Here is a 25,838-nt window from a genome sequence, read left to right as displayed (position 1 = left end):
GTCATTTAGCTGGCAGCTCAGTTCTTGGAAGAAGTTGAAACCATTTTACCCTCCTGCTCAGAGGGATTAAAAGCAACCTGGGGCCAAGGACTCTGGCTTACTCAGCTTTGTATCCCCCTCAGCACCCAAAGGACTAAAACAGAGGCAGGTTGGTAAGAAGCTAGGAAGACTCCTTGGCAAGTGGAATAGGGAAAGTGAGACAGGTAACTGGAAAAAAAACTCGCCAAGCAATTCACAGTGAGGTACAGAGGGTCGTCAGGGCAGAAGGGTCACCAGGGCAGAAGGCCCTGAGTGCCAGGCTGGGGCAAAGCTGGGAGAGCGACCTTTCCTCCCCTTACCTTTTCATACCGCTGCTGACCTTTCCTCCCTTGAGATAACATTCAGGCTTCAGTTGTGTTTGATCCAGGCCCAGAAAAGCAGCAAAACCAGAGAAGTGATGCCACAACTGAGCTCAGGACCAGCTGTACTGACTAATGACCCCCTGCCTTGGTGCCAGCCAATCAGTGGAGACCAAGACCCTGAAAGGACCCACCTGAAAAGCTGATGAATATTCTATTGGGATCCTCCCCTGGGACCTCCCATAAGATCTACACTCTTAAAAGCTTTTAGGATGGACGCCCACCCAGCAGCTCTCCCTCCCAGGAGCCCGCCAGCAACTTTCCCTCCCGCTCCTCTCTTCTTCCCCCACAGGCACGCATCTCCTGACCTCTAAAGGACCCCACAAGCTTGCAACCAGGGCAGCAACGGGCAGCAATGGGCAGCGGCAGTTTGCCCTGGGCTAACCCCTGAACCTGTCTCCCACGGCCCCTTTCTCTGATTTCCCAGGGAGCCAAAGCAGCCTTGCCAAGGCTCATTTATTTCCCATAACATTTCCAGAGAGCCAAGGAAGGCCCGCTTAGGCTCTCCTGTTGCTTCCACTATCTTAAGCCCTTCCTTGTTTCACTGTCCCCGGCTTTAATAAACGTCCTCGAAAAATCACCTGGACTCGTTTTGTGAAATCTTTCCTGCACGAAGTCAAGAACCCACACACTACTAAGGGCCAGGTCCCCTTCCAGGAACAAAATAATAGGCATGTAATAATTATTTGAAGAGTTCAATAGAAGCACTTGACGCTCATAAATGCATAAAGTTACTTTATTTTAAGTATACATTTAATTTTGAAAAATATAAATGCTAAAATATCTCATCTTCTTCATCTCTTAATTCCATAAAAGTCACAATAGAAAGCTTCATAAAACTGTAAAATACTATAATGTTATAGGAATTTTAGGTTTTATATTGGAAAAAAATTATTAGTAATATATTGAAATGTTTTCTGTTCTTTATCATTTTGTTCCACCATGTTGATCTACTTCATTTAAAATAAAAAGATGCATCATTTCTCCAAAGTTAATAAAGACTTAAGAGAATAAAAATAAGAATATCTGAAAGTGCGTATTGATTCTGAAAAGTAATGTGTACGCATATGTACCAGCCATGAAAACGGCTAAAAGAGGCAACTATTCATTCTTTTCACATTGTAGGGGTGGGACAAAGTTACTTCTGGCTCTAAAAGTTTCACTGGATGACATTAGCCCTGAGTTGCAACATGTGCCTAGGAAATAGAATTCAGGATTTTTGTATGTACCCACAGAACACAAAGAAATGAGCCAAAAATAGGACATATCCAAATATCTGATCAAAACACAATTTGATGTTTGCATATATCACAAAACTATTTCAGGCTGCAATGAAGCTCAATGAAGTCACCACCTGAAAACTTCCAAGGCCCTTCAGATGGCCAAGTGCCATAAAATAGCGTTTGACTGCATTCGGCCACTTGGTGCCACGGGGCTTCATGCTCATGCTGTGAAGAGCAGATGTGAAATACGGAATAAATAAGAAAATCTCGAGTTCCTGCACCAAAATCGTTAAGTGGTATGAAAAGGATTGAAGAAAGCTTTGTCCCATCCTTGAACAATGTCAACCTCTGTAATACAACTCACATAGTTTTGTTTAGTTTTTTAAAGATAGTCAGCAGTCAATACAATTCAAGTACTTTAACACAGTTAAAAACAAACAAAAGAACCAAGACTCGGAAGACAATCATTCTCTGTATTAAACACCAATGTAGAGCTGATAAAAGATTTACTCTGTGTGTGTTGGTGCATGTGCATAAAATATATGCAACTGAACTACTGAAGGCAGACAACTCCTCTCCCTCCCCTTCTTCGAGGTTGGGGGCTGGTTAGAGAGGGGGTTTTCTCCTCCTTCTTTAAGCCTCTCCCCCCTACCCTCACTCCACAGCTTGACTGGAAGAACAATCAGGAACACTACTGTGTAGGGCACACAAAATAATTAGGGTTCCAAATTCTAGTTTTACCTAGTAGAGAAGATTGATCTGTATCAAGGAAAACTGCCTCCAAGAGATTTTCTTTCAAATGCAAAACCAGAGGCCTTTTCTGCTCCTGGAAGGCAGACTCTTGCCCTCGGGATCTTTCCTTCCAACAATAAGTCTAAGCGGCCATACGCTGCAGGTTAACAATTCTGAGGGTACACTTAGTTCGAAGCAACTTACATCTCTTTGTCCATGTTCACATCAGGGAGAAACACTTTGTAAAATTTTACCTGGGCATTCTGTGTGCCGTTTCCACAGAGACAAACCGCACAGTCTGGGTAGTTCTTAAATAATGAGGAAAATTAGTTAAGATAGTGATAATCCGGTGGCTCTGTGTTGGACCTCAGCTTTTGGTAACTACTATTCCTCTGAAAGTTATGATTTTTAAAATACTTCCCTGGGTTCCAAAATATTGAAACGGTTGGATACTAACTGATCCTTTTAGCAAATATATTCTGCATTCATATGATGAGTACCAGCCTGTCACTGAACACGGGTCATAAATGGAGGTGCAGGCAGCTTCCAGATCTACTCAAAGGCGGAAATACTGAGTGCAACTGTTTTAGGAGTTTCCTGAAAGGCATGCAAAGGGGCATAAATCCTCAAATACTTGATTCATGATCAAAAAAATAAATTATATCTAGAGATTCTATAAAAATGAACAAAAATTTCATTAATTTAACGAGATCTTAGGTTAGGCTGAACATATGCATGGCTTTTAAACACTTTATTGGTGCTTCTGTCAGTAAAAAAGGGGGAGAAAGCTTTCTATTTTATCTTAGGATAATGAAAAAACTATATAAGAGAGAGTAATCATTTTAAGGATATCTGTAAATACAAACATATGCCAAAATTCAGCATGTGAGGTTTTAACTAATAACAGGTAATTTGCCACTTTCACTTGAATAAAATAGTTACAGGTTGCTCATGTCTAATTTGTATAAAGTTGAAAGTTTTATATAAAATTGAAAGTCTTAAAACTTTCAAGTAACAGCTAATTCAGAATAAATTTTTTATAATCAGAATTTTAAGAGGAGAGAATTATAATTTAATTAATATAAGAATAAGTAGGAGTCAATATGTATATATTATAAAGCCAAAATAGGTGGATTCATTCTGTTTCTGTACTCTTCCAAGAATCTGTTTTAATTAGGATATATATCACAAAATATGATTGTATGGCTCCAAAATATGGATTCGACATTTAAAAAGTTTTTAATGCAGACTGGCCAATGTTGCTCAGTGGTTGGGCATCAACCCAGGAACCAAGAGGTCAGGGGTTTGATTACCAGTCAGGGTCACAAGCCTGGGTTGCTGGCTAGGTCCCCAGCAGGGGGCGTGCAGGAGGCAGCCAATGGATGATGTTTCTCTCATCGATGTTACTATCTATCTCTCTCCCTTGCTCTCTCTCTAAAAAAATCTATAAAAACATATTTTTAAAAAAGTTTTAATACAGATTCATAATACATAATTCAACCTATTAAAAGCATTATATTTAAATAAATAGTAATTTAGTTAATAAAGATTAATTAACTTTTTTCTAATTTTCAATATGGTACTTTGAAGTGTATATGTGTATGTATGTGTATGTGTGTGCATGTACACACACGCATACACATACACACACACACAGGGTGTCCCAAAAACTGTATACACACTTAACAGCTGATAGCTCAATTGATGTTTTTCTTTTCAGATTTAACCCATTGACATTAATAATTATTCAAAGTGTGTGTGTGTATATATGTACACACATATATTCTAAATCTCCCAATCACAAGAAATAGTTGCCTTTCCATCCTAAAAAATGTGAGTCTTATTAAAATGTATACACACATACCTCTGCGGATCTATCTGTAGTCCTATAAACACTTTATAGATAGATATGTAGATGGTCTATTGATATTTCTTTGATTTGGTATTGTAAATACAGGCTTTTTTGTCGTACCAATGATGGTTACTGTTATATTCACCCTCATTTGCTTACCGGTAAGTCTCTTGGACCTCTGATGGAGTTTTCACATGTGGTTTGGGTTTTATGGAAACCGACACAAGAGGCTGGGTAACTTTGCCCTTCGCCTACCACCACTATCTCTAACTTTGCACATATGTGCACCAGCCACACACAGAGTATATACACAAACACACAAATATTTCAAAATGAAAAAAACAACCTAACAATACTGCATAGGACATGGACTTGGTAATACAATTAGCATCCGTGCCTGGATTCTACTATTATCAAGCATCAGTTAACCCCATTACACAGGAGCTTCTCCCTTCTCCCCATCTCCTTCATAGAACAGATAAATTTCTTTTAAAGAAAGGGGAAAATGAATGCTTAGAAACATGGTGTTTGTCCTCTGATCCAGCCCTCAGGCTTACCCTAAAGATTGTGGTTTTGTGTGTGTATGTGTGTGTGAGTGTATATATGTGTGTAAAAATCACATTATATACAATACAATTTTTACAGAAAGCCTGGCAGCTACAAATAAGAGGTAGAACTACTCAAAACTATGTTTCCTGCTGCAGGAAAAAATTCATTTTTTTTTACAGTAATTAAAAAAAAGTTTAAAAAATCGACAAAAAAATAAGTTGCAGGTTAGGCCCCATAATTTAAACAACAAAATCTAGGAAGAAAAATGTTCTTCAAATGTACTCAACAGATAAGTTCATTAAAGGGTTAAAAAAAGTTGCATAGGAAAAAGGGACATTCCAGCACTTGCTACAATGATGGCAATAGTTTCTCTAGGGGGAGTAAAGTACCTTTAGTTTTTCTTCTTTTGATAACTCTAGGATTAGGGTTTATAAGCAAGAGCAAATTAGGATAGCAGCACTTTTCCAGTTCTGGAGAGCTCTGCAAGCGAGAAGAAACTGTCTGGAGGCCCAGGTTTGTTCCCCCAGACAGAAAGACAAGCCAGTGAGCACAGCTCCGAAGCCGAAGTGGTAAGTTCCTTCAATATTTGAATAAAAGGTGTTACCGAGTCCTTAACACTTCTGCCCTCTGCTTAGGGGAAAAGGACCGTGTCTGTGCGTGTCTTGCGTGACAGAGGAGTCTGGGTGTCAGAGGACGCGTCTGAAGGTATAACAGACAGGGGTTCTTCAGAGGTTGGTTCTCGGGAACGGCGCACTCCTGTCTCAATTTTGCCTACGCAAGGGAGAAGCGGAGATAGCACTGGATGACCTGGCCAGTGACCAAAACCCAAAACAAAACGAGAATTAAGAAATAAACCACCAGACGAAAAACGAGACCATGAACAACAAAAGCTGTTAGTTTGAGGAAAGACAAACAGGCTACAATGTGGTTTCTGTTCCCTTGTTCCTCCAGAAATCATCGCTGTCGTCAGGCTCAAGTTCTATTCGGATCTGAGGCACCACTTGTACTGGGGTTCTCGGGGGGCTGGCGGGAGAGAAAGGAGAGGGGGTAAGTGCATCGATGTCCTCCATCGCCCCTCGCGCCCACGCATCCTGCAGGAGCCAAGCGTGTGCTCCTGCGTTCTCTTTAACACTCACCTCCCTTTCCGTATTAGAAACAAACATTTTTAACTGGGATGGAGGTACCAATAGTCAAGATATTCAAGTAAAAGGGTCATTAGCTCCCCCACCTAGATTAAAACAACGACGACACAAGAAGGCGGACCGCCAGGTGGGTGATACTGTCAACTTCAAGGGCAAAAAGACTTACATGTAGGGAACATTCAGGGATTTCACCTTTTTGACAATCAAGGAGGACCTGAAATCTCTAGAGCCCTGTTACGATGGAAGGAAACTCTTGAAGAGCTGCCAGGAAATGCAGTTACCCCTTAAGTCAGAGACGACGCGGAAACGGCAAGAGCTGCCACTGACCCTGGGTTTTATGGTAATGACACTGAAAGACCCCGGTATTTCTAAGAGTAAGCAGAGTAGGCCCCTTAGAAGGTTCTCTACCAGTAAAACCTGGGGCAGGTTTGGTGGCCGGGTAATTTATTTAAGACGCATTGTAGGGAGGAAGGAGAACAGGTGCTCTGCCAAGAGCCCGCCACTGACTACATTCCCGCGGGGAATCCCACAGAGCCCGCAGGAAAACACCGGGCCGTGCTTTACCTTGGCACACCCAGTGACTGCAGGAAAGGAATTTTATCAGCATGATGTGTGGCGTTCAAGGAATGTTGGTGATCTTTCTCCTGGAAAAAAAAATTTTTGTTAATCATAAAGAATAGTTTTGGATAGTATGTAAAACCAGAGTGAAAATAAAAATGCACCTCCACACAAATGGATGCATCTTTCACAACTGGAAGCATAAGAAAGAAACACGGCATCGAGGTAAGAATCTAACTACCATGATGAAGCCAGAACCATTTAGTTCCCTTTACTCAGTTTTCTAGGAAGGACCACTGATGTTCTCTTCAGTGAGGAGGTCGGAGGTGAACCGTTTTTAGAAAATGAAAGCATCTACTTAATGCCTTATGCTTGCTCTTGGATTTCCTTATGTATTCGGCATTCACAATTTTGTCCTGTTATTTATGGGGGAATAAAAAGATTTTGAAGAATCCATCTATCATCTATCTATCTATCATCTATCATCATCTATCTATCATCTATCTATCTATCTATCATCTATCTATCTATCAATCTATCATCTATCATCTATCTATCTATCTATCTATCTATCATCTACCTATTTATTTAAAATATATATATATATATTTTTTAAATATATCTTTATTGACTTCAGAGAGAGGAAAGGAGAGGGAGAGAGCTAGAAACATGATGATGAGAGTCATTGATCAGCTGTCTCCTGCATGCACCCCACTGGGGATCAAGCCCGCAACCCGGGCATGTGTCCTGACCGGGAATTGAACTGCGATCTCCTGGATCCTAGGTCGATGCTCAACCACTGAGCCACACCCGGCCAGGCAGAAGAATTTATTTATACTGCAACTCTGTCAATTTTGTTTTTTCATGGATTATAAAAGATAAATATGACGTTAGAAAAGGTGTCAGTTAGCCCTGGCCTGTTGGGCATCATCTGGTGCACCAAAAGGTTCCCAGGTTCGATTCTGGGCTGGGGCATGTGCCCAGGTTGTGGGCTCAATCCCTGGTAGGGGTGTGCAGGAGGCAGCAGATCGATGTTTTGCTTTCATATTGATGTTTCTTTCTCTCCCTCCTCTCTCTCTAAAACTCATGAAAAAAATCTTTAAAAAAAAAAAATGTCAGAATGATCATGGGTGATTTTCTTAAGTAAATTTCTAATATGTCAACTTTCAAAGTATCCTTTTTAAAGGGTTTTTGAGAGAATGAGGAACACTAGCACTAAATAATCTAACTGCCATGAACTTTTTCCAGGAGCATCAAATTCCACCTGGTGATTTTTTTTCTAAAGCAGTCTTTAAACTGTACGAAGGGCTCTACCAGTTTATGATGTCGATGGACATACATGCTGGGCTCTTTATAGGTCTTCGTTTGTTATTAATGCCTTAGAGATGAAAAATGAAGCCAGAACATGGTTTGGTGAACTTGAATTCAAAAAGAAAAAATTAACTAAATCCCACTGATAGGACTGAAGAAATTAGCCTCATTTATAAACTATAAGTTACATATAGATTGGACACTAAATGTGAGAGTGTCTTAATTCTTTAAACCTCCTGGGGACCAGGTTCCAAGATGGTCCCCAGTGCTCCCTGCGCCTCTGGTATTCATACCCTTGCATCGATTCCTTCCCACACTGTACCAGGGTAGGTCTGTGTGACCAGCAGACTATGGCAGAAGGGATGAGATACCACTCCTGAGTTTCAGGTATAAAAGACTGCAGTTTCTGCCTTGGCTTCACACTCTCACTGGCTCTGGTAGAAGCCAGATCATGCCTGGGCAGCCCATGGAGATGCCCACAGGCCAAGGAACCGAAACCTCCTGCCAACTGCCTCTCAGTGAGTCTGGAAGCAGATCCCAGCTCCAGTGAAATCTTCAGGCTCAGTCCCAGCCGTGAGCTCGACTGCAACCTCATGAGATACCTGGACCCCGAACCACCAAAAATCAGCTGCTCCCAAATTTCAGAATGTCAGGAACTGTGTTAGGAGACACGTTTGTAGTTTCCAGCGGCTACATTTTGTAGTCATCTGATACACAACGATAAACAGCTGACAGACCTATTTTCATAGCAGACACTCATGTCAGACCCTGCTGGGTGAGCTGTCGCTGAGGCTGCAGAGGCACTGTCAGACGGGGAAAACGTCTCCACTGGCTCTTTGCCTTTATCAGATCAGAAGACTCTGAAGTGCATCTGGGTCTTAAAAAGTACATTTTCTTCAAACGGGAACTCAAAGTGAAAGTGGTTTGGAGGCAGCAGCTACTTGCTATTGGAAAAGCATGAGATATATTCCGTAATCTTACTACAGAGGTTTCCCCTCCCCCCCTTTAAGGGGCCTGTTAATTCCAAAAGAAAAGGTGACGTGTCAGAAATCGTTACACCTTAGCCACCAGGCTATTACCTAAGGGGAAAAAAACAGCGCAGTTACACGGGTAACTTTGAAATAACAGAGGAGGAATGAAGACATTAGGGAGAAAATGCACAAATCTTATAAGTTATACCTAAAAAGTTCTGTTAATATTTGATGATTGCCAATTAAATTTAAAATAATAAATCATTCCAAATTCTCAATATTAACAATTGATTCCTTGATCGCTGAGAGCCCATGCTGCAATTTCTCTTTTGAGCTGATTTGGTCATTGGCTGAAGCCTAAGGAAGACAAACAGTAACAGACAGTGAGGTAGTCCTAGAAGCCGCGATTCTAAATTCCAGCAGAGAAAAGGAAAATCGGTGAAAACGCGGTTATGAGTGTAGCAACCGAAAGAAGGTGGAGACAACTTGGATCAGAGGAAAGGCGACCAAACCAAAATGTAAAAGGTTATGGACAGAAGGGAGGAAAGGGAAGCGCGAGGGGTGTACAAATGACGGGGTTTTTTAATAATTCAGTGTAAATCTTCGCATAGGAAAAAAAAAAGAAAACAGATGGAAAGTTAATGTAAATGATCGTTCTAAAGGTTTTTTCTCTGCAAGTGCAAATCATATTAAAGCAGGGAAGCAAGAGGTTAGTTCTACTCACTGTCGGAAGGTTTGCTATCACTTAGGAAAGGTTGCTGTTCCATGATGTCCATTGGAATTTTAATACTTGGAACTTTTTCTGAGTATGGGCAGTCAGACTGTGAAAGAAATTTGTAAGTTTTAAGCAAGGTGTTACTATACAGGCCTCCCTACCTCCCAGTCCTGATTAAACGTATCATATTATCATTTACACTGTGCTAAGGAGAAGAGCCTTAAGGACAGTCATTCCCACTGGCTAGCTTTGCCACCACCTACACCAGCTTTCTCGCTCGCATCTGTTTTCCTCTCTCCTGAGCTGACGGGATGGAGTCAATTAAAACTAGAACCGCACCAAATGGAAGTCACACAAATGGGGACAACTGGAAAGCTTTCCGTAAGTAAGTTGATTCCCAATCAGCAAACATTTATGGGTTTGTTGTATTGTGTACACTTAAAAAATGACTTAACATTTCTCAATATTTCCTCACCTGTAAAGCAGGAACAAAAATATATACTATAAAGAGCTGTTTTGGCAATTAAGGACAAGTATGCATGATCGATCGAAATGATCAACTATAGAGTACACACCAAAAATTAACTACACTCCCACTTTAGATGGGATACTGCACTGTGTGAAAAAAAATCCAGAACAAATCTTCACACAAAAAATGTCATTTTGGCAGTCCTTTCAAAAGGCTACTGGAATAAGCTCTGTGTGTGTGTTAAATCTCACCTTCTCTCCTAGCACTAATTACAGACTCCTAATGGAGCACATGTAATTCTATGAAATGGTCCCGAGGGAAAAAATGGGCAATTATTTTATTTTTCAACTTAATCACCCAACTGCAGGCGCATCACCTAGACTCTGAGACTGACTACTACAATTATGTGAAAGACCCTAAAGTCCAGTTCCCTTTCCTTTTTATCGAAGGGTTACAGAGAAATAATCCACAATCATGTCAAGGCCCAATGCAAAGAGATGTCCAACAGCGGAGAAGTCTGGCTGAGAGCCTTCTCAAACGTAGGTCACAGGCGGCGAGGGCACCCGCATTTGTCCACATTGGCCTGAGCATTACATCCAGCGCAGTTATCGCAAATGTAAATCCTGGGCTGCCAAGAGCCAACCAGATACACTGGACAGCATTACTAAGCAAACTCTTTTTATCTTTGAGACTGGAGTTCCTTAGCCGTGGTGAGCTTCTTTAGTTGGGTTTTTCAGAAGTCATTTCATCATTTTCAGTGTATTAATGGTTAAAGAAAGGCGTCAGAAAATATTTTAAAAAAACACAGAGAGACAATAAAGGGCAAAGGAAGGTGAAGACTGACATGTAACACGGACAGGTAAACACTCCTGGAACTCATCCGCACGTCTCACATAAGGGACAGAAAACCTGATTTTTCACGTTTCTCTCTTTAGCTAGCTTTACTCGGGAATTCTGGAAAGCTCCTTACGTCATCATTGTCGCTGTCCAGGCTGCCTTTCTTCTTTTTCTTTCTCTTCTCATCTTCCTTCTTTTTCTTGTCTTTTTCTGGAATGACATCGTCGAGGAAGCTGAGGTCGTGCTGGGAGAAGAGGTAGTCCATGCCTTTTCTGACAGCTACAAGCGCCAAGATCTAAAAGGATAAACATAAATCCCATGAAAGAAGCCCTGTCGGAGGAAGGCCTAACCATAGAAACGCTGCCCCGTGAAACCTGTGCTGTATCAGGCCAGGCGGTGCTGGAGCTCATCCTGCTTATGAGAACTTCTATCAAGTGGGCCATGAACCTTTTCTTCATGGAGAAAGCTGGTTCATAAAGGTCTAAATTGAAACTCACTTTGCTTTGGTCACTGAAATGTGTAATCAAATTCACTTAGGATTTCAGTGTGAAGGGATTCGTTTTTAACCTACTTTCTTCCATATCAGCATTTCAATAAGACAACTAAAAAGTTAAAGGAAAAAAAAAAATAGCCTGCATATGATTTCCAATTATTCACAATTAAAACATAACACAAGTTTTTGAGAAATCAAGAAAATCTGTGCAACAGGCAGGACACTAAGACCTCTTTGACGTATTAGTTGGAGTATGCACAGACCATTTCATCTACTGGGCGACTTCAAGCACTGCCGTGGGCTGAGTACTCTCGGTGTTTCAGCTGCTGTGCTAAAACTCTTTATTCTCACAACAAACCCAAAGAGTAGAATGATGATCTCCATCTCACAGCTGAGGAAACCGAAGTTTAGAGACATAGTATGTCATCCAAGATCACTAAACCAGAAAAGGAAGTGTACGGAGGGGCCAGCTGTCTGCCTCTAAAATCAGTCCTTTTAAACTCTGTATCCTTGATTCTATACATAGCTCTTGAGTATGCCCTAGGATACAAGCGTCATGGCTCTGCCTCACATAAACAGTTGTCTTTGACTATGTGCCCTCTGATAACAGTTTCTTCCTCTCCGAGAGACGTTAATAAATCTGCCCTGCTGATCTTACATGATTGTTCTGTGATCCAAAAGAAGCTCTCAAAAGATAAAAAATACATTAGAAAGGCAAACTTGTTTTATTATTTAGCACAAGCAGTAAGTGATTTACTGGATATATTTCAAATCTATCCAGATCGAACTTTGTTTTTTCCCTAGCTTTAGCAAAACTAATAGATAGGTAGATTATACCAACAGGCAAATGGGAGTCATTTCTCACACTCAGTGTGCTTTTCAGTAAATTAATAGAGTTGAAGAGGCGTGGGGGTTGGGGGCTGGGTGGAAAGGTGAAGGGACTAAGAAGTGCAAATTGGCAGTTACAGACATAGTCACAGGGACGTGAAGTACAGCACAGGGAACACAGTCGGTAATATTGTAGTAGCTGTGCATGGTGTCAGGTGGGCACTGAAGTCTCAGGGGGAACACTTTGTGAAGGGCATGACTGTCTAACCACTATGCTGTCCACCTGAAACCAATACAGAACAATGCTGAATGTAAATTATAATTGAAATGACACCTGACTACAAATAGTATTTTATACCATTTCTCCTCCTCCTCTGGAGAAAAAAGCAATTATAAAACAACAAATACCCATAAAACAAAATAATAATCCTGGCTAAAAGAATTTTTATAAAAACTAAAATATGGTTTATGTATGAAAAGTCTGCCTCCAAAGCCCTTAGGGGTGACAGAGCCGACCTGAGGCTGGCTTTGTGACATGTTGCGAGTTTTGCACACGCGGTGTCCGTGCAAGACATGGAAAGCTACGGTGAAGTATAAAACTCAGTCATGAAACCAGACACAGAGCTAGCGCTTCCTTTCCCTCCTTTCCCTGGTGATTCGGACGGGAGCATCCGTGTACCCCGCTTCTCATGTCAGAGCAAGGACAGAGAGCCCAGGCGGAACCTAGCATGGTACAAACTAGCAAGAACTTCAAAGACTAAACTTCTCCCTCCATTTCTTCTAGTTCCCTGGGTAACCTCTCATAAGTTGCCTGATTTGTTCTCTATTATTTGGACTGAAATGTGTCATGGTTTGTTAGAATGATTCGATTGTACAACAGTATTGGGGGGGTAGTTTAAATAGTTTATTGATTTTTTAAATTTTTTTTTAGATTTTTCTGAGAGGAAGGGAGAGAGGGAGAGAAACACTGATGCAAAAGCACAACACTGATCAGCTGCCTCCTGCACACCCCCACAGGGGATCGAACCTGCAGCCTGGGAATGTGCCCTTGACCAGGACTCGAACTGGCATCCTCCTGGTGCTCAGGATGACACCCAACCAACTCAGTCACACAGGCCAGGGCCACAACAGTATCTTAAAGTAACTAATGTGTACTGGTTTCTACTATGTGCCAGACATTTTGCTGTAACTTTGGTATCCATCACTGATGCCCAGAGTAACAACAATGCCACCTTCATTTTACTGATAAGTTAATGGCAGCTCAGGGAGGTTCATTGATCAGCACGAACCAGGGCCGGTATCTGAACTCAGCTTCATCTGACTCTGAGGTCCAGCGGAGACAATCACAGACACAGGAGCCTTAAATTACAACTGAACAAATGGAAGGGATTTGGTCAAAGCTGGAAAAAATTAGAACCATACCTAAAAGACACCTGTGTCTCCCACATTACGATAACCACATGACATTGGTATGACCTCAGGGGTAGGTTCGATGAAAGAAACCCCTACCATGACTGGAAAAATGATAGCAGCCACGGTTGACTTGAGGATCCAGAGCAGGGCTAGACACAACACTTGCAGGAAAGTGAACAGGTGGACCCTGCGCAGGGGGACGTGGCGCAGGTAGATGAAGTCAGGCTGATGCTTCAGAGGCATCAGGAGCAGCTTCAGACGGTCCATGAACTGGGGGGGAAGGGGAGGAGAGAACGACGCATTAGTTGAAGAGCTGGTAACAAAGGTGTTCCTATTGTGCCTAACTACCCACTAGTGATTCACATGCTATCATTGGGCCACGCCGTGCCTTTTTCAGAGGACAGTGACCCGGGGGTGCAGAAATTTAGTCCAGCACAGTTAGATATTGTAGGAGTCTTCCAATCTTTATTACTTTGCAGAAAGTTATTCAGACATGAGATACAGTGGCCGCCAAGAATAAAGTCACAGCACAATATAAATTCTAGACGCTCATCTCTGTATTTACACTATCTGGGTCTTGGGACAGAGGATCTTGTGACTTTTAATAATGATATCCTGAAGCAAGGCAGCTCAGTCCTGTATCTCACTCTACCTTTGTTGTCTTATCTGACAGAGGCGGAGGTGCAGCGATGGGTCGTGAGGTTTCAGGGATGCTTCCAGGATGTAAAGGAAGCATCCACCTTGAGAACGGGAACGCACGGCTATTTCATAAATTCCACATTCTTTAGGGCATAACTCAACTAACACATTCAGCAACGCATTACCCATTTTCCAAAGGAGAAAAGCCCTATGAGTATTAACTACAGTGAGTTTCGGGATGTCAACAGCTAGACATTTGAACCCTGGAGAGGCGATCACACCGTCACGTACAAACAGGTGCTGAGCACCCGCGTGCCAGGCGCTGTGCTTCACAAGGAGCTGCTGAGTTTACACGGAGGAGGAGGGGGTGTCAGTGCCTAGCACAGGACCTTTAGATGGAAGGCGCTCAGTAAGTGAGCGCTGAACTGAACTGCTGTGTAACAAGAACTCTGAAAGGACACCTCTGCTTTCTTTCTGGAAGGAAGGGCGAGTGTAAAGTAAACTAGACGATCACAGACAATAATCTCCGAGTGATTTTCTAGCTCAAGTGTTTTCTTTCCACCACCAGGGCTATTTTTGATGGGTGGGGGCCTTGCTGCTTATAAAGACTGGGTTCCAAAACTTCTTGCTAAAACAAATCTTGCCAAAAGTTCTAAAGGAGGAAGGCTCAAGGGGAAAGAAAAAGAGAAAAGGCAATAGGGACAACAGCACCACAGAATTTAAAAAATCTACGATCTTTCCCTTCAGCAAAGGATTTTCCACTTCATTACAAAACAGATTTTTTTTCTTCTTCTGTTTTATAAACGTGTACTGAGTTCTAACCACCAAGCAAGCACCCAGAAGGCATAAAACCAAGCTTCGTATCTAGACTGGCCTTTTAAAGCTAACAAAAATAAGAACTTCTAATTTGGAGGGCAAATTAATTTCATATTTTTCCACTTAGAAGAGTAAAATATATTTACAACGCCAGGTACAAATGAAATATTTTTATACATTTATCTTCCCAAAAGTTTCATAGGCACAAATACACACACATTCATTCTAGTCCAGTCTCTGAAGAACCACCCTGTGTTGCATAACAAATAGCCAAATGGTGAAGAAATCTACTCAATGGGCCTAAATAAGGAAAAATAAAGTAGCCTTTTGTCTTTGGGGGAGTCTGGCCACTTGCCCAGCTCTATCTGACTCTAAACCAAGTTAATCTAAATTCAATAAATGAAAGCCAGGACTATCATGATGGGGTTTAAATAAATTGTTATGATGTCCACAGAACATGCCGTCTTTTCCCATTAAAACCTCACTAAGTACTAAATAAGGCTACAATTAACAAGGTGCCAGGAAGCAGCAAAGGACTTCCAGTCTCCTAGTGCCAAGTAAATTAAACCTCGATTGAAAGACAAAGTCCCTTACAAAGTTTTCCCTAATTTTTTAAAAAGGGGGCCAGTTTTACCAAAGTTGTGAACAGCTGAAGGTTTCAACAAAAGTAGCACATAAGCCACACTGACTTTATTCTTTCACTGGTTCAAAACTTTTTATCACGGAACTCAGTCACGTGACAAGCACATCGCGTCAGAACAGGCTGCTCTTCGCGTAGAGCAAAGGCAGCTGGCAGACAGTACCTTGAAGAGCACGGAACCGGCTGGTTTCCTCCCGAGACGAGGGGAGGAAAGAGGAGGGAGGGGGAGGGAGGGAGGGAGGGAGGGAGGGAGGGAGGGAGAGGGGAGGGAGGGAGGGAGGGAGGGAGGGAGGGAGGGAGAGGGGAGGGAGGGAGGGAGGGAGGGAGGGAAGAGGAAGGAGGGAGGGAGGGAGGGAGGGAAGAGGAAGGAGGGAGGGAGAGGGGAGGGAGGGAGGGAGGGAGAGGGGAGGGAGGGAGGGAAGAGGAAGGAGGGAGGGAGGGAGGGAGGGGGGAGGGAGGGAGGGAGGGAGAGGGGAGGGAGGGAGGGAAGAGGAAGGAGGGAGGGAGAGGGGAGGGAGGGAGGGAGGGAGAGGGGAGGGAGGGAGGGAAGAGGAAGGAGGGAGGGAGGGAGGGAGGGGGGAGGGAGGGAGGGAGGGAGAGGGGAGGGAGGGAGGGAGGGAAGAGGAGGGAGGGAGGGAGGGAGGGAGAGGGGAGGGAGGGAGGGAGGGGGAGGGAGGGGGGAGGGAGGGAGGGAGGGAAGGAGGGAGGGAGGGAGGGAAGGAGGGAGGGAGGGGGAGGGAGGGAGGGGGGGAGGGAGGGAAGAAGAAGGAAGGAGGGAGGGAGGGGGAGGGAGGGAGGGGGGAGGGAGGGAAGAAGAAGGAAGGAGGGAGGGAGGGAGGGAGGGAGGGAGGGAGGGAGGGAGGGAGGGAGGGAGGGAGGGAGGGAGGATCAAAGCTCTCTTTTCTGGTCAAATGACTTTTAACAGCCTATTTTAAACGGTATGTATGATAATATTTGTTAACACAAACTAACTTTGTTAATTAAATCAGAAAATGAAAAGTAGGTGAATGGTAGAGAGAGTAGAAAATAAATGCACTTTAAAGACTTAGCAAATAATTAGCATTTTCCTTCAAAGATCTGCTACTGGAGTAGCCTTGCTAGTAAAACATGACTATGCTTAGATTGCTGTGGAAAACTTACCTGGACCCCATTAAGGGATGCTACCCCCATATACAGGAACACGCCATAGAGTACAGGCATGGGAATAAACTAGGAAAGAAAAAAATTGGAGACCAGTTAAAAAATAATAATAATAGTAAAGATAGTCACGGAGAGGAGTAGTTTAAATAAAAAGTAAACCTGAAACTAAAAGATAGGACATAATATAGTGATCACTACTAATTACTGTGCTTTACTAATCCTTGATAAACTTCTAAACCCTTTGTATTAGAAATAAATGGAGGGTGAAGGAGACTTTGAATTTTCATTTCATGTCCATTTGTATTTTTTTACAGTGAGAATGCATGACCTTGGTAAGTTTTTTTTTAATGGGAAAAAGCCTGTCTCCCTTTCCCCTTACAAGGAATGACTGTGTAAGCCAGATGCTTGCTCGGGCTGTGAGGCAGGAGTGGTAGAGGGTCGCCTCGCTCCTGAGACCAAGTTCTTTTCCCAATAATCTGTAGGATTTTTCTTTAACAGTTTGCACCAAATGATCTATCAGCTTGGTATTTAAATGCTTCTTTCAATTAAGAAAACATCAAACGACTGTCCCCTTTCTTCCCTTCAGGAATATTGAGGAATACCTAATGAGAACACGGCTTGAAAGGACCAGCAAGCATCTGCAAGCAATTAATTACACACAGGGATTAATACACAACCCTAAAAACTAAATTAATACATTTCATGCTTTAATTAGCAAGCGTCATTTTCACATTAATACAAAGTGTTTTAACACTGGGAAGTTCCACTGTGATGTTCTTAGGTTTTATCTATTTCTAGACCGTGGAAATGTCCCGGGTGCTGCAGGGACTGAGCAAGTCGAGGACGACTGGCTGCTCTGGGGAGCAGTCTTCTATCTGGGCGACAAGAGGCTCTCACGCTTCTATTTTGAAAAGAAGCTCAAGGAACTACAGGGGTTTTCAAAACTAAAATGCTAAAACTGCAAACAATTAAGTCCAATTTTACCTAATCTACATAAAGGGGGCCGTTGTAGCCAGGAAACAGCATGGTTTTAGAGTAATTTTTAAAGAACTACTGCATGTGTCAAGTGAAGCACAATTTCTATCGGCCTTTCTTTGTGATTACACCTAAAACAATTCTGGATCGGAGACCCTTCGGCCACCATTGGGGAAACAGTAAATTCCAAAACGTGATGAGTGTCTCCAATTGTGCCTGGTCAGTTACAGGAATTGCTCCATCTGTATGGAATAAATACACTTATGTCTTTAAAACTTCACATGCTTCTAAAAAAGACTAACAATTTTAACACAGGTAATTTCACCTTCAGCTCAAAGAAAAATACGTAAATGGCACTGAATATGGAGAGAGGTGGGGGGACGGTGGGAGTGGCGGGGAGCCGAGTCTGCTGCAATTCCCCACAGTCACCACAGAGAGGTGACCAGACCACGTTCAAGCACTTGAGTTCCGACGTGTGCCTTTATTTCCTTTAGAATGTGCATGTTTCCTTTCCTTACCATTACTCTGTACAAATTAACAAAAAGATAAAAAACGAAACTAACAATGGCACCGTTTTGTAGCTTTGACACCTTTTTTAATTTTTAAAATATCTTCTACAGGCAGGGGTACCTCCACTTTTCTTTAACTCAGGATGATTTCCTTCTTGTCATGTTATTTCTAATTTCTTGGGAAGAAAAGAAAGGTGAAAGGGGGAAAAGAGGCGTACAGTTCATGGGAAACTGGTTAGAAACCCTGCAGTAGTTACTTTTTAATCTGTATAAAGTGTTTTCCTGGCTTGAAAGAAAGTAATCACATAGGTGGTCCCGGTCTGATGTCCACCCCTCACCTCGGCCTAGCTAATATTTTCCTCTAATGTAGTTCTACTGCCAAAGGGAAGGCAAGCTGTGCTTGTGCCAAGGCCTATTCTCTCTGAACTTACGATGACAGACATTACTGAATCTACCACAAAATAAAATCAGGAGTCACCCATAACTCAGAACGGCATGGGAAACGAGTAGGAAAAGAGCTTTAGATAGGAAGATGTTTCTAAAAATTATCCCGTGGTGAAAAGGAAATAATATATACAAGGAAAGCTATTAAGACTTTTGGGCCAACTTCACCGTGATACAAATGTCTTGTGAAATTCACCATTTTCTTTACGATAATGCAGTGTCTCAATAAAAATTGTCCAGTTTGGAAATCTTGATGAAATGTAACAGAATTACTGGGTTAGAGGATATTTTTTTATTGGGTTTGACTCATGAGTCACATCAGAAGGTCAGTCTTTAAAAATTCATCACAATAGAATCATTCATCACAATAGAAATTTCCCTGAGGATGGAAAGAAGAATGTGTTTTTAAAAGGTGGGATCCCATTTTATGTTAAAATAATATAATATACATAGTAATAGCAGATAGAAAGTTTTACAAAGCAAGACAGGAGAAATTAAAACACAAGGCATACTAGGTTTATAGGCATATCAAGAGTTTCCATATGATAAAATCATGCAAAGAAAATTATATAAATAATTAATTATACCCAGAAAGCCAAAAAGTATAATTATAAATAAATATTGCCATGACTTTAATAAACATAAAAATGAAAAAATTAAGTGCTTAATCCTATAACCATACAGAATAATGAAATTGAGGTGAAGTCAATGAAGGTGAACATACTCAGACCAGGTCAGATTCAGACTCTGTCGCTGAAATTTTCAAATTCTGGTGACTGTCATTCCACTTGTTTTCACTTCTCCCTCCCTTTGATTTTCTGATAGTGTTAGATTATTTCCATAAGAAAAAAATGTGAAAAGGGTGAGTCTAATAAGATAGATAGATTGACCCTAGCCAGTTTTGCTCAGTGGTTAGAGCATTGACCTGGGGACTGAAGGGTCCCAGGTTTGATTTGAGCCAACGGCAGGCTCATCCTGGCCCGGGCCAGGGTTCATGCAAGAGGCAACCAATGGATGTGTCTCTCTCACATCGATGTTTCTCTCTCTCTCTCTCCCACTCTCTCTGAAAAGCAATAGAAAAATATCCTCAGGTGAGAATTAAAAAAGAAAAAAGATAGATTGTAGTTATCCACAGCACAGACTTCAGCACAGGAGTGAGGCCTCCCAGCAGAATTGTGTGTGTGTGTGTGTGTGTGTGTGTGTGTGTGTGTAAAACCCTAAATGAGGTCCCAATTAAGAGCATGAGCACAGAAATCAGACAGACCTGGGTTCCAATTCTGGCTCTACCTGCTGTGGAACCTACAGAAAATTATCAACTTCTTTCCTTGGGATTCTCATCTATATAGTGGTTATGCTAAAGATCACATAGCATAAAATGTCTAGTTCAGGGGCTGGCTGATAATACTCAACAAATGATAAATGTGGCATTGATATCATTGTCATCAGGACCTTTACTGCCAACTCTCTTTGGTCCCTCCATAGTGGGGGTGGGGCAGGGCAGGGTGAAGGGGGGCAGAAATACAGTCCAGAAGGAAGGCTGCAAAGGTCAGACTTGAAGCCTTGGTTTTATTTAAGCTCTACAATATTGCCCTTTCAACTGTCTTTAGGAGCATGTTATTAAAATAACATCCTAATGCCCTTAAGCCTTACAAATCTGGGCTAATAAGAAGGTCGCTGACTTGCAAAGTGGTCACTAGTCATTGAAGAAACTGTGGAGTTAGGTAGGATGAGTCTGTGAAAATGCCACATTTCTCTCTGCGTAAGAGAATTGGGAAATGGATCAAAGAGGCTGGGAAAGATCCTCTCATGGGAAACAAAAGCGAATGAACTCTTGGATGGCAAGCCCTGTTTTATTTTAAAAGGCGGTAAACTCTGGTGGTTATGAAATCAGCCCTTGGAGCCAGAACTGCCTAAGACCAAATTCTGGCTCTACCGTTTTAAGAATGTTGTGACCTGACAAGTCATTCATAATTTTTCTTATCTGTAAAATGAGTGCAATTATTAATATAGTTTTGTGAGTGTTATTGAAAAACTAAATGTTAAAAATCTGTACAGAGCCCTTAGTCCAGTGCCAAGCTCAAGAAATGGGAGCTACTGTTGCATCATGATGACGATGGTCCTCTCCCTGCCATTCACCTCCGTTCCCGTGTTCATGAGCAGAGCTCGTGGCATATTGCAGGAGGTCAGCCGATGCTTGCCAAATACAAATTAAATGCTGTCCTCCACATTTCAGAAGACTAAACAAATCTCAAAGATAAATTCTGGCCATTCCTCATGTTAAACGACTTCAAGCAAAGGCAAGAGAGGTAGCAGTGAACTTTACACGGTCTTTATTTCTTGAGGCCTGCCAGGAGAATGAAGAAAGTAAGCTCCAGGAGCTGCCTTTCATCCTCTCACTGCTCTTTAGTCCCCCACACAAGAGCCCCAGCTTAACAGGCAACATTTCCGCCACAGAGGCAGGGATCTCAGCTGCGTAACCAGCCTGGAAGCCAGTTATGCCTGCTCCCCGACGGCGCAGTATTGAATCAGTGGTGAGATTTGAGGCATGGAAGACGTAGCTGGCCGAGGTCAAGGGGCATCCTCGTGACCTGAAACTACTACACTATGACTCCTTATATTCTTCCATGTAAAAAGACAGGTTTTGGCAAAGAGATCAAGACAGAGGTCATAGGCTTCATGTTCAAAGTAAGCCTGCATAAGTAGGCACAGGGACAGCTACCCACACAGCGTAACGCATGGGAGAAAATTGTGAGGATCGTCTGAGGCCACTAAATTCGTGAGGGATTAAGGGGTTGAGCCATTTCATTTTTAAAAGTAAAAGTCACACATTTCTCTTGATCCCATTCATTTTATCTGCCTTTTAAGGCAAACTCTTAAGTAAAAGCATTCTCTAAAGTTGTCACCTGGTTCTTTAAAACACAGTTCCACGGTGGGGGGAAAGGTTCCCTCTTCCAAGGTAACCCTGTCATGCCTTTCTGTGTGAATTCTGAGGTGAATTGTTAATCTTGACTTTTAATTGTAACTTTGATTCACTTGTAACTGAGGTTTTAGTTTAACACTACCCTCAACATCTGCTTCTCCCTGTATTGACATTTCAGATGAGCTACAAGGGCTCTGAGGTGAATGCATATAACTCACCAAGCTTTAATGATAAAAAGGACACATGATCTAAAATCAGCTGCCCTGGCCTGGCCAGTGCGGCTAAGCTGGCTGAGCATCGTGCTGTGGACCAAAAGGTCCTACTTTCACTCCTGGTCAGGGCACATGCCCGGGTTTGGGGCTGGATGCCCAGAGGGGGCAGGCTGGAGACAGCTGATCAATGATTCTCTCTCTCTCCCTTTCCCATCTTCTCTAAATCAATAAAAACATATTTAAAATAAATAAATAAGTGAAATTAGCTGACTTTATCAGCTATGATTCTTGGAGTAAAGAATGGTCTTAATAACTTAAGGAAAGAATCACGGTAGTCACTGCTATACTATTTTATTCTTGTTTTTAAATCTAGGTTTCCCACAATATGTTGGAAACTATATTAACAAAACAAGTTCATGTCCCGCATTTTGGGCAAAATCTAGCATAAAAAACGTTTGCTGGACTGTCTTTTCCTCTGACTCCTACGATGACTCTGCACTGACCCACGGTGTGGGTGGAAGGAGCCAGAATGACGGACTCTGGCCGCTGAGAGGGTGAGCCGAAGCCGGGGTCGCGTCGGGGAGGCAAAGGAGAAGGGAGCTCACGCTCGCGACCCCGCTGAGCCCTCACAGCTCTCTCTTTCCGTTCTCTGTCTTTTAATTTGTTCCTGTGGATACAAAGTGCTTTGCGTATCTGAGGCAGAATCATTGTAAAAGGAAGCGCAAAAGGGTTGTCAGCTTCCATTCCTCTGCAGCCGCATCTGGGGCAGGGCGAGAGAATCGTCAAGAAGAGGCCTTGTTGAAAATGGGAGTTTTGCACCTCATCCGAAAAATAGCAATTTATTCGGTATCTATTCTCTGTGTCCCTTTGGGATCACACATGATCCCTCAGCTGACAGATTCTCCGAGATGAAAGCCAATCTGCTGTAACAACAACAGAACAACTTTTAAACATATCTGACTTTTTGCATTAGGATTTTATACTTTGTTAATAAAAGTAAAGAAAAGAAAAAGAAAAAAAATGGGTAAACGCGTAAGTGTGAACTGCTGGAAAGATCTCTGTGTATTACCCTGTCTAGCAGGGGCCAAGCACAGGAGGCCCCATAAGGAAACACTGCAGTGCGTCAAGCGAGCCCACCTCAGGGGCCCCAGGAGCAGGTCGTCCCGGGACAGCTTCCCACGCAGGGGTCAGACCTGCCGCAATGACCTCTCTACAAACCGGCCTCTCCAGATGCGGGCCCGCTGGCTACGTGGCAAAAAGCGGTCACTAGATGTCCCCCCAGCTGACGGCTGGTGTGCCTGGGACAACGGGAGAACATGAGGCACTCTGGCAGTGGACTCGATGCCATGAAACACGACAGCTTCAGCCCTACCCAGCAGCTTGCTGTGCGCTGGGAAAAGCAACGACAGATTTCCCGCTGTCCCTGCAGAACTGGGATTTTCAACCTGCGTGCTGCAGAGAGTGCAGCAAGAATTTTTAAAATTTATTTGAGAGAGAGAGGCGTCCATTGGTTGTCACTCCCCAACCCCGCCCGCCACGTGGCCTGACTGGGAATTGAACCCGCAACCCTTTTAGTAGGGGACAACATTCAACCAACTGAGCCACCCGGCTGGGGCTGTTCCACAAGAATTTTTAAAACATGCAATACCTGATTATTTAGTCAAGGACACTGACCTCTTTTCCCTTAGACTGTCAAACAAAAAAATGACAATAGCCAAACACAACAATAGCCATCTGGTGTGAAACAAAATTATACTTTCTTTTTTTTTTTTTTTGTCAGTTTGGCAAAAAATTAACACATTTTTTGGTGTCCCACAGAATTTTAGTAGTTTCTGTGCACCACAAGGTAAAAAAGGTTGAGAGTCGCTGCTGTAGAACATAAGATCTGTACCTTTTAAGGTCTTCTCTCTATAACCAGAAATGACTTCTTTAAGGTTATTTTTAACTTTACAGCTCCATGTGCTACATGAGATGCATATTCCTTCATGACTGCAGCCTTTCAAAAAGGAACTGAACCAGCCAACTGACATCATGGAAACCAAGGACGAAAGATGAATATTTAAATCGTTTAACTGTTTACCAGGCATTTTGTGCATAATGCCTGCACCAATCTAAGTATCCCAAAAGCAAAGTCAGTCTTACCTCTGTGCTAAGGAATTATAATTCCCCTGTCCCAAGTTCATGTGATTGGAAACGGACATGTCAATGTTCTGACCTGAGAGGAGTGGAAGGCCGTTGCCCCTCACCATCTGCCCTGCATTGTATGAATCCTTCACAGGCTGTACCGCTCCATTATTTGTGTCATTAAATAAGCATTTTAAAAACCTTACAAATTAGAATTGTTTAAAAGTAAACAAAAATTGTCAGAAAAAAAATTTGGAAGGATATTGTTAACAGTCATTGTTTATAGCTGTTAAGTTTACAGGTGACTTTGGTGCTTTGCAATGTGGTTCAAAGCAGAAGATACAAATTATCAATAATCGGCTAGTATTGTTTAGGTAACAGGAAAAAATGCTGTGTCACAAGAGAAAATGGGAATTTTCATGACAAGTATGTACTAATCTTAACCTGTTTTAGTCCTATTACTGTTTTATTTTGTTTTTTAATAGGAAGAAATTTTTTTTAAGATCCTTTTCAAGCCACACTCCCCTCCCTCTGGCAACCACCACACTGCTGTGTCCACGAGTTTCAGCTTCATGTCCCACCTATGAGTGAGATCATATGGTTCTTGGCCTTTTCAGACTGACTCATTCCACTTAGCATAATGTTCTCAAGGTCCATCCATGTTGCTGCAAATGGCAGTCATTCATCCTTTCTCATGGCTGCGTCGTATTCCACTGCGTACTTGTACTAAGTAGACTTTCACATATAGTTTATATTTACCCATTTAGGCAGACATTCACCCCATCAATCAAACCTATATATTGACTCCTAACTTCCTAAATAATCTACCAGATCATTTTTCTTCTTCAAAAGTTCCATTCTAGCCCTGGCCAGTGTGGCTCAGTTGGTTGGGTGTTATCCCTTGCACCCACAGGTCGCGGGTTCAATTCCTCTCAGGGCACATGCCCGGGTTGTGGACTCAATCCGTGGCAAGAGGCAGCCCATCAAGGCTGCCCTCTCACATCGATGTTTCCCTGTCTCCCTCTCCCTTCTTCTCTCTAAAAATCAATAAGCTACTCTAAAGAAATCAACTCCAGGCACGGTCTTGGGAGGATGCCCCTGCCCTTCCCGTCCCCTTTTTCTCTGGCATGTAACCTTTGCCTTTCCCTCTCCTACGCTCCAAGGGCCCTTCCTTTGCTTCTATAACTTTGTTCCCGGGGCCTATGCAGCCCAGCTGGCCCACTTCCACTACCTCTGTAACTTTCTAAATAAACTTTCTCGCCCGGCCGGGCGTGGCTCGGGTTGAGCATCAACCTAGGATTTAGGCGATCGGGGTTCGATTCCCAGTCAGGGCACATGCCCGGGTTGTGGGCTCGATCAATGACTCTCTCATCATTGATGTTTCTATCTCTCTCTCTCTCTCCCCTTCTCCTTTCCTCTCTCTGAAATCAACAAAGATATATTTAAAATAAAAAGTAAACTTTCTCTTATAGTTTGGGGGGGGGAAAAGCTCAATTCTAAGTTTTCTAATCATAAATCAGTAATTTTACTCTATTCACCCTTTGTGAATATTGGGCCTTCTCATTCAAAGGAAATAGAGATAGTCATTAATAATTAAGAACAGGAGCAAAGCTGCAAAATGATTGTCCTGAGTCTGTCATGTTATCCGGGAGTCTGTGTGGGGAGGGCAGCAGTCAGAGATGAGTAAATAGAAAGTGATGGGCAGAAATGACGTAAGGAAACAAGGGGAATAAAATATGTGGGGTGAAGGGAAATCAGTGGGATTTAACTGTATGAAATTGCCATTTTCAGATGTCAAAAGTTTGAATATTGCCTGGCCGGCATGGCTTAGTGGTTAAGCGTCGACCTAGGATCCAGGAGATCGCGGTTAGATTCCCGGTCAGGGCACATGCCCAGGTTGCGGGCTGGACCCCCAGATGGGGGCGTGC

The 25,838-nt window shown here is 42.6% G+C and overlaps 1 protein-coding gene across 4 annotated transcripts in view; it reads right to left on the bottom strand.

The window, feature by feature from the left end:
• Nucleotides 1-4,070: 4,070 nt before the first annotated feature.
• SLC4A4 (solute carrier family 4 member 4) overlaps nucleotides 4,071-25,838 on the bottom strand; it is a 297,689-nt gene continuing 275,921 nt past the window's right edge. For 2 of the 4 annotated variants that reach the window (XM_081124502.1, XM_081124503.1), the window contains 6 exons: nucleotides 16,727-16,795; nucleotides 13,588-13,761; nucleotides 10,891-11,052; nucleotides 9,461-9,557; nucleotides 6,461-6,540; nucleotides 4,071-5,777 (listed from right to left, as the gene is read on the bottom strand). In XM_081124502.1, coding sequence (XP_080980628.1) covers nucleotides 6,497-6,540; nucleotides 9,461-9,557; nucleotides 10,891-11,052; nucleotides 13,588-13,761; nucleotides 16,727-16,795 — 546 coding nt within the window. In that variant the 3' untranslated portion in view covers nucleotides 4,071-5,777; nucleotides 6,461-6,496. The remainder of the gene's footprint in view (nucleotides 5,778-6,460; nucleotides 6,541-9,460; nucleotides 9,558-10,890; nucleotides 11,053-13,587; nucleotides 13,762-16,726; nucleotides 16,796-25,838) is intronic. The other 2 variants (XM_081124504.1, XM_081124501.1) reach the window with 1 other exon arrangement.

The sequence above is a fragment of the Miniopterus schreibersii genome (assembly GCF_964146895.1).
Source record: "Miniopterus schreibersii genome assembly, chromosome: 1".
Taxonomy (NCBI): domain Eukaryota; kingdom Metazoa; phylum Chordata; class Mammalia; order Chiroptera; family Miniopteridae; genus Miniopterus; species Miniopterus schreibersii.
Note: the sequence above shows the minus strand (reverse complement) of the source record. Positions and strands in the feature narration are given on the sequence as shown.